Source organism: Zootoca vivipara, chromosome 3 (assembly GCF_965207765.1).
Source record: "Zootoca vivipara chromosome 3, rZooViv2.hap1.1, whole genome shotgun sequence".
Lineage (NCBI taxonomy): Eukaryota > Metazoa > Chordata > Lepidosauria > Squamata > Lacertidae > Zootoca > Zootoca vivipara.
Window position 1 is genome coordinate 100,175,401 of NC_142586.1, and position 16,753 is coordinate 100,192,153.

The following is a 16,753-nucleotide window of genomic DNA, read 5'->3' on the forward strand; positions in this document are numbered from 1 at the left end:
TAGCTAACAGGACCAGTAGTCAGGGATGATGGGAATTGTAGCTCAAAAGCAGCTGGAGGCCCAAGTTTGGGAAACCTTGCTCTACACAGACTGACAGCGATTTTCCAGGATATCAGATAGGAGCCATTTCCAGCTCGACCTGGAAACATTTTTTTGCATGCAAAGGACGAGCTCTTCCACTGAAGAACTGCAAGGCTCTGCACACTTGCCTGGGAGTATGCCCCCAAACGTGCTTCAGAGTCAATTTGCAAAGGATTGAAGCGTCAAAGACAAAGCCAATATTTTATGGCAGAAGCCAATTTTGTTCCCTGCAAAGCCCAAGAAGATGGCTTTATCAGGCTAAATATTGTTTCCAGCACCTTTCTTCCAATAGCTCCAATAAACCAATGCCTAAATACTAAAATACCACTGGCAGATCAAAGGGCAACTGTTTTTTCCGAGTTTATCACACGTTCAGATGGCCTCACTGATCAAAATCCAAAAACTTATCAGAAGTTCTTCCTGAACTTCTTTTTACTAATCTTCTATGGTGGAGGGAAGAGAAAGGGTTAAGTCTACAGACTGAAGACACAGTCTAGCTCTGACGGAAACAGTTGTTAATTTTGCACCCATTATGGAATAAACATATCAAATTAAGGATTCTGAGATGAGAAGTTAATCATCTGGGTAATGCTCCAAACACACATTTCTTTGTTGTGTTTATATAAACGTTTTATTGCCTGGTATAAATTACACAGAACTCACCTGTCTTCTTATGAAGCAAATCATGTGTTCTCAGGTGCAGTTTTCCATTAGCTGTGAAAGGGCGAAGGACTAGCAGAACCAGTTCTTTTATTAATCTTCAGCACTGGCAGTATGTTTTTCACACTATCCTGCTAATCATGACTGCTGCAACCCTAATCTAAATAGCGTATCCCAAAATATATGTAGGGCGGAGAGCGAGACATAATTTATACCACTTTTCCTGCGGCACAGATTTTGGCAGCCATCCCAGTTCATTTAGAAATTTATTTCCACGAGACAAAGTGCTTAAAACAAGTCTCCGTACTACTTAGAACCCAATTTATTGCACCTTGCTAAAGCCACAGAGGTGTGTGCATGTGTTAAATGTAAAGGAGGAGTTAAGCACTGCCTTTTGATAAGCTTGCATGAATTGAAAGGCTTATTGATTATTTGGCTGTCTCGTCTGATAAGTAGGCTGTGTCTTGTTAAAGCACCTGCCGGCCTGCCCTGACTTTCTCCAAGATGCAGCCTTCTCAACATAGCCATCTGGCAAAGCTGGCCATCTAGAGATGGTGCAATGGTTAGAGCAGGGGTCCCCCAAACTAAGGCCCGGGGGCCGGATGCGGCCCAATTGCCTTTTCAATCCGGCCCGCAGACAGTCCGGGAATCAGCATGTTTTTACATGAGTAGAATGTGTCCTTTTATTTAAAATGCATCTTTGGATTATTTGTGGGGCATAGGAATTCAGTCATTTCCCCCAAAAAAATATAGTCTGGCCCCCCACAAGGTCTGAGGGACAGTGGACCGGCCCCCTGCTGAAAAAGTTTGGTGACCTCTGGGTTAGAGTGTTGGACTAGGACCTGGGAGACCAGGTTTCAAATTTGGCTATGATGCTCACTGGCTGACCTTGGTCAGTCACCATGTCTCAGCATTAACCTACTTAGAATCATAGAATCGTAGAGTTGGAAGAGACCACAAGGGCCATCCAGTCCAACCCCCTGCCGAGCAGGAAACACCACCAAAGCATTCTTGACATATGCCTGTCAAGCCTCTGCTTAAAGACCTCCAAAGAAGGAGACTCCACCACACTCCTTGGTAGCAAATTCCACTGCCGAACAGCTCTTACTGTCAGGAAGTTCTTCCTAATGTTTAGGTGGAATCTTCTTTCTTGTAAAAGATCTTTCTTGTACTTCACAGGGCTATGGTGAGGAGGAGAACCAAGTACAGGCCAGGTTCAGCTCCTTGGAAGAAAAATGTGTTATATAAATGAAACAAACAAATTGATGAAACAAATGGAGGGAAACACTCAAGCAAAGAATAAAGTTGACATTTTTTAATAAAAGATTTTCAAAAGATACCATTGGACAAAGTTTCTAGTCTTGATGAAAACATTTCCATGTTGTTCATCAACAAAGTAAATTAAAAAATAATTATTATATCCTGCAGCTAAAAATATATACCAAAAAAATCTGCATTTGTTGATTACAAATCTCATTTCAATAGGTTGGCACTGCAGTTCCTACAATTATCCCGGATTTAGACAACCTTCCTTTCACATAACTTCTTCTTTTTTTGAAATTCTAAACTAGCAACCACCCACCCTTTGACTTTTAAAGAAACATCTTAGAAACAGATCCAGGAAACATTCTTTTTTGAAGCTGAACAGAAACAACAATTTAATCTGCAACAAACCAAGCAAGAGGAATCCCAAATTTAATAGGTTTTTGTTCAAGTCTAGAACAAGTGCTATGGTCCTGGCGTGCTATGGTCCATGGGGTCACAAAGAGTCGGACACGACTAAACGACTAAACAACAAATGCTTACTCTAAAACCACCAATGCCCAGGAATAAACCTCTGCCAGGGTTGTACCACTTCATGTGTTTATATCGGGGTGTGGAACCTTTTTGGCTCCATGGAACTAATCTTTTATCAGGATCAGCCGTGTGGGCCAAATTTGACAGGTGGGCAGGATAACCCCCTGCCAATCACATGATATCCTTGTAGCATTACATGATACCGTGGGTGAGAGCTAGGGTGGCTTCTGACACGCCTTTTGATTATGAGTAGAAAAGTGAGGTTGGCTTGGGTAGCAGGAAAGTGTGCGCGATGGGGAGGGAGACCTAATAAGCCTTCCTAATAGAATTGCCAAGTGGAAAAGTGGGACCTGCCGACCAGTTTCTGGAGCTCAATACATTCCATACATCTAAGGCAGGCTTCCTCAAATTCGGCCCTCTAGATGTTTTGAGACTACAATTCCCATCATCCCTGACCACTGGTCCTGCTAGCTAGGGATCATGGGAGTTGTAGGCCAAAAACATCTGGAGGGCTAAGTTTGAGGAAGCCTGATCTAAGGCCTGTTCAATTGTTCCAGCATTGTATTTCTGTCCATCTCTGCAAGGAAAGACATGCAAGTACAGGAAAGATGAAACTGTTAGAAATCAAGAATTTCTGCATCTAAACATGAACCGGCAGTTTTAAATTGCTAGATTTAGTGATTTTTCCTCCACTGGAGAAACTGAGACTCAGTTCCGACACTTAGTGGGCCCCCACAGAATCACGTCTTGGAATTCGAAAGCCATTTGGATTTTTCGCAATTTTTTACTGGCTCGTACAAACTGCAGTAGCCATGTATATAGCCTCCCACATCATGAATCAGGGGTGGCACTCCAGATGTCAAACTACAATTCCCATCACCTCTGGCCGCTGTCCATGCCAGCTGAGATGGACCAGAGTTGGAGTCTAACCACATTTGGAGGGCCACAGGTTGCTCAACCCTGCCACAAATCATAGCATTGTTTCATACAGTCGGGAGTGTGCAAATTTCTGGCCAGATCCTGAGCTTCTAGGCTCCCCATCGCGGTCCAGGCTGCCGACAGCCTGAATTGGCCCTCTTTTCAGCTGCACTCTGCTCGTCGTGATAAGATAGTAGCCCTTGTAATGAAAAGTGCCAACAGACTGCTCACAATACACGTATAAGGTCCAGTGTTATTCTGGATCGTGGAATGTCAATTTCGCGTACTCTGACTTCAACTTTTTCTCCCGGGCCCAGGCCAAGACTCCTCCTTTTCTTTTCTTTGGAAAGCTTGTCCTCGGTTATGTTCCGGATGGGAATCAATCCTGCTCTACCAACGCCGATGTCAACAAAGACTCCAAATAGAGTAGCATTCACAACTCTTCCTGTCAGAATAGTTCCAACTTTTAAGTCTTCAAGACAAACGATGCTCCTCTTGAAATCAGGTTTATCAAAATCTGTGACGTAAAGAGGAAACTTTTTTTAAAAGTTATTCAAGTAAGTTGCATGATGGGCCATCTACAGATTTTATTATTCATATGTATTTTATTAATCATTTTATTATTCATATGTATTTTAATTCTTTGTTATTCATATGTACAGTATTTTAATGTATTTTAAATCTTTGTTGGAAGCCGCCCAGAGTGGCTGGGGAACAAATAATAAATTTATTATTATTATTATTATTATTATTATTATTATTATTATTATTAGCCACCCACCTGACTAGGTTGCCCCAGACACTCTGGGCAGCTTCCTTACAGAATTAGAAAATATACCCAGCATCTCTGTTAAGGGCAATGTCTCTTATGCAATTTGTACTTGAACTTGGTGGTTTTTTGTTGTTTTTTTAAAGTTAATAGTCAGCAGGAGAGGGTGAGTTGACCTGTACCATGAAATGGAATAAAAAAAAAATATGGTAACCTTTTGCTCCAGACTGGAATCACCACCTCTCACGTCTGTTCCTTGCAATGGGAGGCAAGCCACCATACCAAAGAAAGTTTTCCTTCCATTGTGAATACTAGGCACCCTGGGGTGGTTTCAGGGGTGAGTTTAGGGCAGTGTGAGCGGTGCGGTTTGAGGCAAAACCACAGTGGAGTATTGTTTTGCTAAAATTTGTATTTGCTGCTCAAAGTGGTTCATGCTAAATGTTAAACCTAGCATCAAAAAACTATCTGGAACTTGCAAAAAACAGGGGGGCAGTTTGGTCGTCCAGGCATACAGCTCTTGTTTGTTCAAGCATGTGTGCGTGTACACACACACACTCCTGCTTTTAGATGGCTCATAATACAGCTGTATAATCATAATTATAATTTTAATTATATTTCAGTGCTTGTGGTCTATATAAACAGGCAGTTCACCTAAAGCACTCTGGTGACATTATAAACAAATGGAACACACACCTATTCATATCCCCCAAAATTCAGAGCTGGTTGGCTGCCGCCATGGCTGCACAGTGTGTACATCTCCAAAACAGAAGGTTCATTAGGGTTGCGATCCTCAACAAACCTCCTAGGGAGTAAGCTTCATCCAGCACCTATTAACTTTTTGGTATATACAGGTGAAACTTGGAAAATTAGAATATCGTCGAAAAGTGCATTTATTTCAGTAATGCAACTTACTATTTTTTATTTTAATTTTTATAAATGCTTTCTTTTGGAAATTCCACAGTAATAAAACAAATAGTTACAATAATACAAAAACAAACATCACTATTACATTTCATTACTTACATTCCATTTACAGTGGTACCTCTACTTACGAATTTAATGCGTTCCGAACGCACATTTGTAAGTCGAAAAAAATTGTAAGTCGAATCCCATAGGAATGCATTGGGAGAAAAAATTTGTAAGTAGAAGCAACCCTATCTAAAAATTCGTAAGTAGAAAAAAATCCTATCTAAACCGCATCCAAGATGGCGGACGGAGCTCCATTCGTAAGTAGAAACATTCGTAAGTAGAGTTATTCGTAAGTAGAGGTACCACTATATAATTGACCCACCTAACGACAAATAATTACAATTACCCACAACAAATAAAGGCTTGACATATCTTGCTTTGCATGTCATGCATCTATCTCATATGTTGCTTTCACCTTTTAAGCTGCATTGCTGAAATAAATGCACTTTTCGGCGATAATCTAATTTTCTGAGTTTCACCTGTATACATGGGGATTTTATTAGCCATAGCACACATATTAAAGCCCTGGACAAAACAGCAAATCCTGCTGCTTTAGCGAATGGGGAAATGTAGCATCAAGTCCTTCGGTATAAGAAAAAATAGTATAAAGGACAATGGGAATGCACAACAGATATCCAAAAGGGTTTGTCCAAGTGCTGACATAGGTTTAGAATGTACTAGGATGGCAACACACAATGTAAAAATACGGGGAAAGCAGCGCTAAAGGTGACACAATCAGAGATGAAACAGCTTCATATGATTCCAAAAGAAACAGAATATTACCCTCTGACACAAAAGTAATTTCTGTATAATAAATGAATACTTGATGAATATTACTGTTTTATGTATTGTGTAAAAAATAATAATGATGATGATGGGTTGTTGTTTTTTGAAGCCCAGACATTTTAAAGTCAGCCATGTAAAATATAATGCAGGCTTTCTTGGTCCTCATATCCAGCCTCATTAGAAAAAAACTTTACTCGATTGCTGAGCCAAAAGACTCTTGTGGTAGTTAACACGTAACTAATTAAAAGCTACAACTGTGTTATATGTTGCAACTTAACCGGGGGGGCGGGCGGCAAACAGAGCTTCCCATAATAATTCACTGCTGGAGACCATAAATAAGTGTGGCAGAATCCAGAATAAGGTGCTCCCTAGTTCTAAAGTAGTAAGGCTGCCTTCTCCCAACCTAGGGTCCTCTCAGTGTTGGACTATAACCCCCCCCCTAAGATGCCCCATCCCCCAGAAATGAGGGCAGAGAATGCTCAGAGGGCTTGGAATGCTGACTCACTGTTGGAGTAAATCTAATAATAATAATAATAATAATAATAATAATGTATTTATACCCCACCCATCTGACTGGGTTTCCCCAGCCACTCTGGGCGGCTTCCAACAGAAGAATAAAATAATTGATTAAAGATTAAAAGCTCCCTAAACAGGGCTGCCTTCGTATGTCTTCTAAAAATCTGGTAGCTGTTTTTCTCTTTGATATCTGATGGGAGGGTGTTCCACAGGGCGGGTGCCACTACCGAGAAGGCCCTCTGCCTGGTTCCCTGCAACTTGGCTTCTTGCAAAGAGGGAACCGCCAGAAGGCCCTCGGCACTGGACCTCAGTGTCCGGGCAGAACGATGGGGGTGGAGACGCTCCTTTAGGTATACTGGACCGAGGCCATTTAGGGCTTTAAAGGTCAGCACCAACACTTTGAATTGTGCTCGGAAACATACTGGGAGCCAATGTAGGTCTTTCAAGACCAGTGTTATGTGGTCTCCGTGGCCACTCCCATTCACCAGTCTAGCTGCCGCATTCTGGATTAGCTGTAGTTTACGGGTCACCTTCAAAGGTAGCCCCACGTAGAGCGCATTGCAGTAGTCCAAGCGAGAGATAACTAGAGCATGCACCACTCTGGCTAGACAGTCTGCAGGCAGGTAGGGTCTCAGCCTGCGTACCAGATGGAGCTGATAAGACAGCTGCCCTGGACACAGAATTGACCTGCGCCTCCATGGACAGTTGTGAGTCCAAAATGACTCCCAGGCTGCGCACCTGGTCCTTCAGAGGCACAGTTACCCCATTCAGGACCAGGGAGTCCTCCACACCTGCCCGCCTCCTGTCCCCCACAAACAGTACTTCTGTCTTGTCAGGATTCAACCTCAATCTGTTAGCCGCCATCCATCCTCCAATCTTGAAAGTTGGGGAGGGAAATGGATGGAATGGAGTACTCTGGAACTGGGCACAGGTGACTGGGATGCTAAACCGTGCAACAACATTCTGTTGCAGCTCCCACCTGTACAGCACAATAACACTGCATTTGTAAGGCGTTGCTCTTCAGTGTAAATGGTATTTCAGAATCACTTTGGGAGACTTAGGCAAACATTAATCTGCACATTCAGATACGGCACATGGTACAAGGGTACAATTTCAGACTGCAGGATTAGGGTGTCACGTTTCAAAACCTCCCTTGACATGGGGGCCTAACTCATCCACAATGCGATTCCAACCAAGCCCTCTCCCTTCTGCAAAAAGGGTATTTCTCTTTCTTTTTCCAAAATGGTACAATCCCAAGAATTGTACATCGTGCGATTTCACGGTTCCAATTGTATGCTACTTTGAGGAAATGTAGAACTTCGCTTGAGACTCCCTTTGTTCAGTTTCACCAAGTGCTTGTTCTTTTTGGACCACAATTTTATGCGTCTCCCAACACACTGTCAGTGTGGGTTTAGCAGGGACATGTTCAAATTTCCCAGCAGAAAACACACACACACACACACATTCAAATCCTAAGTCCTGGAATCAAAAGTGACGCTCAAAACATGTATTTATTTTTAAATACAAGGTGGTGGCGTCACCTGAAAGCAGTGGGGATGTTTCTAATATTTTTGGAAAGCTTTGTGGAAGAAAGGCGGGGAAGGAGACCCCATATAGTCAAGGGTAGCAGTAGACTGCATGACATCAAAGTTTCCAGCGGAGGAATGAACTTAATTACTCAACTCCCAAACAGTTAAGCTTCTTGCAATATTACACTATGCAGTGCAGGCACTTTTCAGTGTTTTTCTTCCCCCAAAATAAAAATAACAAAACCCCTAAACCCTAAGTAAATAGTGTTTAATGGTTGTAGCGGAGATGGGCTTAGGCAGCGACTCAAGAGCCACTTATATATATTTTACAAACTGCTCTTAAAAAACAACAAAAAGCTATTCCTGGCACGTCCGAGAGCCACTGCATCCCCTACCCCTGATTTGCTCCAAATATATGATCAGCTGTTAAACATTTGCACATGAAAAAGATTGTAGTTTTGCTCAGTCCACTGCGTTAATTAAAACATAGGCTGCAAGGCCATATGCTTTATTCCCCATTTGTTTTATTAGTTCTCTTCACTGATGCTGGCAACCCAAAATGTTTTTACTTTCTTATGTTCGGCTAAGCAGGTAATTGAGTGTTTTAAAAATATATGGCTTTTACATAATTATGCACAATTGCTTCTGAACTGTGTTACTGGTGCCTAAATATATACCGTGGCAACAGGAGTCCCATTATAAGGGAGTTTGGTGGGCTTGCTATTTTTTTGAGGTGCACGGTGGAGGGAATGACAGACAGAAATTGGCTACGTGGAGTTTTTTTTAAATAAAAAAAAGTTTTACTAGTTTCATTGGGTTGGATCCAGACTTCCCGTGAGCAGAGTTTAACTCATGGGACACCCTACCAGAAGCAGGAGGAAGACAATTTTCACTGATTCCCCCTTTCCAACTCAGCTCTCAATGCTACCTCCCAGGCTGCACCAGAAAATCCCCAGAGCATTCTGGGGGGCACAGTGGTCTTTTCATGGATCCAACCCACTGTTTCCCTGTTCTTCAGAGTGCATGCTTCATTCTTTATTGTTATTTCCTAAACAGATAACTTTCCACTGTAGGAAAGATCTAAGCTCCTAACCTTCAGGAAACATGCAACCCAGCCTGCCCACAAAAACAGAACATTACATTTGTGTGCAGCACAAATCATTTGCTTCTCAGTCTCACGTTTTCTGCATTATTCAAGCAGGGAAAAGGGAGAAGATTTACAATCCATCTTCAAAGAATTTTGGACCACTAGAGCTGGCCCAAGCAGGTTAGGGATCAATAAACTCATCCTGTGTGGAAGCATACTAAAGCACTCTGATTCGTGAGGACCTATAGGTCTGTCCTCCTAGGGCTTTCAAGGACCATGATTTAGAGGCGGGATTCAAATTTCTTAATTACAAAACTAACACATGCTACCCAACCCACAGAGTAACACAATGCTTTCTTGCCCCGGACAACTTAAGGGGAGTTTCTGATCCATCCATCCGTCTAATCACGACACTGGCTTAATAAATAAAAAGACAAGCAGACAAAATGGGAAACTGGAGATGCCTTCAAATCTCTTACCTTTTCGGATGTCAAAGCCTTCAGGTTGAGTTAGCCCATCGATTATTATTTGCAGTGTTTGCCCCGTTGTATTCAACTTTTTTGCAATTCCTTCCAGCCCTTCATTATTAATTATGACATCCACATTTTGCCGCATGACTGACTTTCCAATATCGCTGAGGCTCCCTCCAATGAGCGTTAAAAACCTTATACGTAAACATTAAAAATAAGGGAAAGCGAAGCAAAAATTCTATAGATTAGAAATTTTTTGAAGTTCATAATATTTCAAGCCTGGGGTGCATAGAAATATATCCTCCACCACCCCCATCTCTCACTTTGGATGCCATAGTTGTGGTGCCCCAAAAACTCCACACCCAGTGTGACCACATTGGTCATACTCCCCTAGAGCCACCTCTGGGTGGACAAGCTGACCACCTGCCTATAATGCAACTTCGCTTTGTCAGGTGATGATCATTGGGACTTCAAAGTACCACATAGGCCTTGCACAGAGCCCTGCCCAGTGTTTTGAAGTGCTATTGGTCCAGGGCCGGCCCAAGATGCACCTGACGTGAACCACAAAATGGCCGCCAGGAAAGAAGGGGTGAGCAAAGATCTACATCAGGAAAAAGGGGGAAATTAAGCTCTACATTGGGAACAAGGGTGCGAGGAGACCAGCAGTGCCTCCTATTCGCCAAGAGGCTGCTGTAGATGTGGCATGGGGAGGGGGGCTGCTTCTGAGGAGACGACAGATCCTGCCTCCAAGGAGCGTGCTGTTGCTGTTGCTACCACTGAGGCGGCATCATCATCATCATCATCGGGTGATGCATTCCTTAGAAACCAGATCTGCTGCCCCTGTGGATCCTGCCACCTGAGGCAGTCACCTCACCTTGCGCCTCATGGGTGGTCCGGCCCTTTGCATCATGACGTAACATCCTATCAGCTGACGGGTGGTGACTCCAAGCTTGCTTTTTACAGGACCTGGAATGTCTATTCCTACATATGGCTAACTGAGAGGGGGGGAAAGCATGGATTCAGGGCCTCTTATCATGCTTTGCCATGACAAAACTCCACTGTGCTACACTGTAAACTGGAAAAGTGGGGGGAAATTAATTTTAAAAAACCAACCAGTTTTTGCTTAGGTGGGAAGTTTCAGTGTACCAGACTTCCCCAAACCTGTTGCCTCTGGAGCAAACCCTATTAAATCTTATCTCATTTTCTTCATTAGCAGCTTGCAAGACTATAAGAATTCCAGATTTTGAGCAGAAGAGGATGGGCCAGTCTCTTGCTTGAACAGAACTGCAGCACTATATATATCCATGCATACATTTTCATCATTGACAGCTTGCAAGACTATAAGAATTCTAGCAATATCTGAACAACTTCCTGTTCACCCCAGAATTATAAATGAAACAACCAAAAGCTACCTTCAAAGAAACAATGCCATTTTCTTGCTCCCTCATAGAGCCTTGTTCAGTCAAGGGGAAGCACTCATTTCCATGTCAACAGTGTCCTTAGTGATTACAGATGTATCCCCCCCCTTAAAAGAGAGGCTGTTTAATCTGGTTACATATTTCATAGATCATTTTCACCCAAATAAACGTGCTTGGAGGGCACTTGGAACAGAAATCAATATTAAACAGACAGCTCCCTCTCAGCCGTAATGCATATTGACCATCTCTATTTTTAAATGTCATTGCTAAGAACAAAGTGAAATGCTTTTGCGTGTAGAAAAACGTCCTCAAATTTACTGCAAGGTCACAGAAAATGGAGCCAGAATAAATGGGTATTATATGTTAAAAGAAAGGAAGAAAAACAGACTTTGTCACAAGCAACTTCCTCTTCTCCCTAACTCCATTTGGCTTGTGTTGGACCGAACAAAACACACTGGCATACTATATTCAACACTAGATTGTTAATGGACAACTGTCAAAATACAGTACTGGATATTTATTCTGATATATGGGAAGCAGAAGGGGAGGGTGTATTGGAACTTGACAACATTAGGATGCCTGTGATAGTTTGTATGTTTCTCTAACGCTGCTTTGTTGGTTTTGAATTTTGATTTTTTTATGTTTAACACACATATTAACACCGCCACCATGAACAGCAACTTCCAGTTGGCTATATTTGGAAAGCATGCTATAGGGGCCTACAATAAATAATCAACCCTTCTCCAAGTATTGCCTTTTTATTTGTGTCTGTAATAACTGAGGAGGTGCTTGCTAATGACAAATTGCAATTAACTGTTTATTGACCACTTGTATCAACACCAAATGCTCATATTTTAGGAGTATTTATTTATTTTAATAAATATTTAAATTTATTAATATTTTATTGATTAATATTTAAAGCTCACATTGCATTGATTAACATTTAAAGCTCGCTGTAAATACACATGTGCTAAGCTTTAAAAAAAACAATTAAATGGAAAAGTTAACAAAGGAAAAATAAACATACTGTATACACATTCCAGTAGATGGAGATAAATGCAGCAAACCCGCTTTCTCTCCCCCCCCCCCTTTAAGAAAATGCCAACTGAGATTAAGGTTTAAGTGGACCTATCAAAATTCATCGTATTTTGGACACTCACTGTAACATATATATTGAGATTGGTTTTCACAATTCATTGAGTTGCCCACATTCTTTGCGAATTTGTTTGAGTTTCGATCTGAAAATGAACGGCCAATTCATGTTATAATATTTTTATAGGCGGTTGTTTTTTTAAAAAATGGAATATCTACTGGAATGGATGGAAATTTTCATTTCCAGAGAGGTTTCTGCAGGTTAGAGATTTTCCAGCAATGACCATGTTTGATGCAGAAAATCGGCAAACGATTCTTGCAGTGTACACATCTGAATGCAATTACTACCACACATGCAGCTGAAATGTTAATAAATGCACACGACTAAGCACAATCTTAAACGTTAGTTCAATACACAATTTCTAAAACCTTGTTTTCGAAGAGCTATCCAAAGCACAATATTGTTCTACTGCAGGGACCACGCTGTAACAGGGAGAATGCAAATTCCTTTAGCTGCATTCAAAGCTCTCCAAGTAGACCCTTGTTCCACCTCCAGGTAAGTCTGATTATGGGGGCTTTCCCACCTCTTCTTCCCTCCTGCGGTCCCTATGAACAATAAAAGCCTTCTTTGGGGGCGAGGACACCCTCACAGAAGTTCTAGGGTACGACACAAGGAGCTGGCGTGGGATGGGGGATTACCCCAAATATGGCAGATGTAGCTTGAACAATCAAAACTCTTTGCCAGCTGCCACCACCCAAGTTTTGGTTATTCTTCCCTCCAAATGCAGTGCCCCAGCACAACGTACCCCATGCTTTTCAAGAGGGTCTCTCAGTCCCCAGGAGAGGGTTTCCATGAGTCATACCGTAATTATGTTTGCACAAGAAGCTAAGGAGACAGATGGCATATCATCTCAGTGCATCCATGAATTAGAATTTTTGCAGTTACCAATTAGCCAGAAAACCAAAACAACACAGAATTAACAAATTGAACATGTACTTTCTCCCTCACCCAGTTAAAAAGAGTAACAAATCTAAACTTGGAAACTCATGAGCTAATGACTGCAACATCGAGTGATATACAGTTGTACCTTGGCTCCCGAACGGCTTGGGCTCCCGAACAAATCGGCCCCCAAACGCCGCCAACCTGGAAGTGAGTGTTCCGGGTTGCAAACATTTTTCGGAAGCCGGATGTCCAATGCGGCTTCTGTAGCTTCCGCGTGAGTGCAGGAAGCTCCTGCAGCCAATTGGAAGCTGTGCCTTCGTTTTCAAATGGTTTCTGGAGTCGAACGGGCTCCCGGAACAGATTAAGTTTGAGAACCAAGGTACCACTGTATCCCGAAAGGCTTTGACAATATGAAGCTTTCAATCAACAAGCATGCATTGCTTATTACAGGGTTGTACCCAATGGTGCTCCTTTAGTGGCAGAAGGCTCTTTGATCCAGCAGAAAGGGGGAAGAAAGCTATTTTGCATGTACATACTTCCCCCATGCAGCCCCATCTCTCCTCTAACCCCCCCCCCCAAATCTGCTCAAGAGAGGGCTGGGAGGTAATTTGGAACAGCATGCTAGGTGTTGCAAGGGCAAATCAGTGAAAGCAGCCTCCCTCCCTGTTCTGCTGGATCAAAGAACGGTCTGTGAGTACAAGCGGAACCACTGGATACAACCAGTATTTATATTGAACCATACATAGGTATGGTGCTGCCCCAAGGAGCCCATAACAGAGGAAAATACAAAGGAAATGGAAGGAAATGAAGGGAGGGATAAAACGGGTAAAGTATGGCTGTAGCCATACTTCGAACTCAGGATGAAAGGGAGAAACATGCTAAGAGGAAGGCACACTTGGCAAAACCTCACCGGGATCAACTCCCACCCGGAAACCTATGTCCCCGCTGTGGAAGGATGTCCAGATCCAGAATTGGCCTCCATAGTCACTTACACACTCACTTTAAAAACCATGTTTAAGGAAGACAATCTTACTCGGCTACGAGTGATCGCCAAAGAAGAAGAATACTCCTAAGGATATAGTGGAGAATAGTGGCATGGGATGAGAAGGAAATACTCCAACCAGATTAACTGGTATTAATGGCACTTGGAGCTGTGCAAGTTACAAAAGGAGATTCCCATATGTGCAGTATTAAATACTACCGGTAGGTTTTTTTTAAAAAAAAGCTATGTCACAAGACCCTTAAAATATCAATCTGCATGAAATATAATCCATAAACCAGATGTTGCAATTTTGCCACATAATATACATAATCTGCTTAACATCCTATCTTAATGAGCATTTTCTCTGGGATTTTCCTTTGGCAAACATCTACATCTAATTAATGAAAACCACCTTACCCAGTAGACTAATGCAATGCAGTGACGAAGAAAATTATATTACTCTACCAAGATCCCCAAACAGGGAGCTTGGGTCCATTACCTCACTGTAATTTCTAAACGTTCCCCTGGTTTTTCCAGTGCAATTCTTTTGCAATACACACACTCTGAAACGGGATAGTTTTCCCGTGCTGTTTTAATTGTCATAGGAAGTTCTGCCATTGCAGCCTGCTTTTTACATACATACAGACTTCCTTCATCATTTTAATATACTGTACAACCCTAAGATTCCAGGAAAATGTACTGCCTTGAAAGTGCTTATGCAGAAATCTTTGCTTAAGAAAGATTTGTATTAGGTAAAGGTAAAGGGACCCCTGGGGTTCCCGGACGACTCTGGGGTTGCGCCGCTCATCTTGCTTTACTGGCTGAGGGAGCCAGCGTACAGCTTCTGGGTCATGTGGCCACCATGACTAAGCCGCTTCTGGTGAACCAGAGCAGCGCACAAAAACGCCGTTTACCTTCCTGCCGGAGCGGTACCTATTTATCTACTTGCACTTTGATGTGCTTTCAAACTGCTAGGTGGGCTTGCTGGGACCGAGCAACAGGAGCTTGCCCCATCGCAGGGATTCGAACCGCTGACCTTCTGATCAGCAAGCCCTAGGTTCAGTGGTTTAGACCACAGTGCCACCCGTGTTTTTAAGTTCCAGAAAGATTTGTATTAGACACTTAAAAAACAATAATATGCTTTATTAGAATTCAGAACTATATTAAGTTTCCAGTGGGAAAGTATTAATACATTTTGATAATCTAAACCCAGTCAAATTGTCCACAATATGTTTGCCGCATATTTTTCAATACATTCAAGGTATAAGGATTATATTCTGTCTGTTGAAAAATATAACTACTATTTTAGATTCCACTGCAAGCTTCTCACCCCTCTTTTCAGGAGTTTCTAATTCAACCACAGAAAGTGCCTGCAGATCAAAGTTGGGTAGAACAAGTCACCACTTGGGAGCAATTTTGTTTAAAACCTAAATTTTAATATAAAGATGCTTGGGCTTTAAAGCAGTAAAATCTGATTCGGGGGGGGGGCAGCCGTTTCGAGTATTTGGTGGGCTTCTGATACTTCCAACACTTCTCAGTCTTTAAAACTGGTGTTTTTTGGTATGCAGTACATGTATCTGAAGAAGTGTGCATGCACACGAAAGCTCATACCAATGACAAACTTAGTTGGTCTCCAAGGTGCTACTGGAAGGAATTTTTCTATTTTATTTTTATTATGTATTACATCTGTATTTTTAGAGTGGATTTATAGCTCCCAAAGATTTATCATGGAGAAGGCTGAATCGCACTTTGTACTTGTTAAGAGTCAAAGTTTTTGCACACCCTTCTGCGTACTGCTTTGTGCCGTACGTGTAGAGGAAAGGCCTGTCGCTTTGTGAGCTGGAGTGGATCCTCCCCATGTAAAATAGTGCCAGGTTTCATATCCAGAAAAGGCTAGGAATTGCCTCTTTTGTGACCCTGGAGAGCCAATGTTAGTTAAAGTAGAGAAATCTGAACTCAGTGGTGTGTCTTGGGATAAGGCAGCTTTCTGTAATCTTTCCTTAACATCAAACAATAGCCTGGTATCCTACGCACAAATATCCCACGCGAACCATTGTTGGCTAATGAACATCAGTGAAATTTGGACACCGATGATATAATGTCACACAATGACTACAGTCTACAGAATTGGATTGCACGCACAGAGGACATTGAATCAAATATATGTCCTCCTTTTTAGTGTGTGTGTGTGTGTGTGTGTGTGTGAATGTTTATTTAAATTGACCTCAATTGTTGTTAGTCTCAATTGCCCTCACTGGCATCAGCATAAAGCCAGATCTTACTGATTGTGTCAACTCACATGATGCATATTAATAGTCGAGAAACATGGTCATGCCAGACAATAAGAATTGCCCAGACTTGAGTTAATGCACGTTACATACAAATATAGTTGAGTCAGATCCTATTTTTAAAGTATTTTATGTATTTGGCAATTATTAAAGGAATATAACATTTTCCTCCGAGATGTCTGCTGCAGTGATCTCACATGAAAATTCTGCATATCGAACTCCTGCTGGAATTACAGTTTAGATACAAACAAAAAAAAGGTGTGTGTGGAGAAATCGTTAGAAAAATAGAAGGGGAACTGCCTACTTTATGTCTGCAGATATGAATGAACACAATACACCACCAAATGTTTCTTGTGCAAATCCCACTGAAAATAATGGATATTGCACAGGAGAAAATGTATTTATCTCCCTCCCTCCTTCAAGAGGACTAATTTTAGTGTTAGCCCCA

At 42.0% G+C, this 16,753-nt stretch overlaps 1 protein-coding gene across 1 annotated transcript in view; it reads right to left on the reverse strand.

The window, feature by feature from the left end:
• Positions 1-2,041: 2,041 nt before the first annotated feature.
• SRBD1 (S1 RNA binding domain 1) overlaps positions 2,042-16,753 on the reverse strand; it is a 168,330-nt gene continuing 153,618 nt past the window's right edge. Inside the window, exons 20-21 of the mRNA XM_035111184.3 lie at positions 9,592-9,776; positions 2,042-3,973 (exon numbers count right to left, since the gene is read on the reverse strand). Coding sequence (XP_034967075.1) covers positions 3,684-3,973; positions 9,592-9,776 — 475 coding nt within the window. The 3' untranslated portion in view covers positions 2,042-3,683. The remainder of the gene's footprint in view (positions 3,974-9,591; positions 9,777-16,753) is intronic.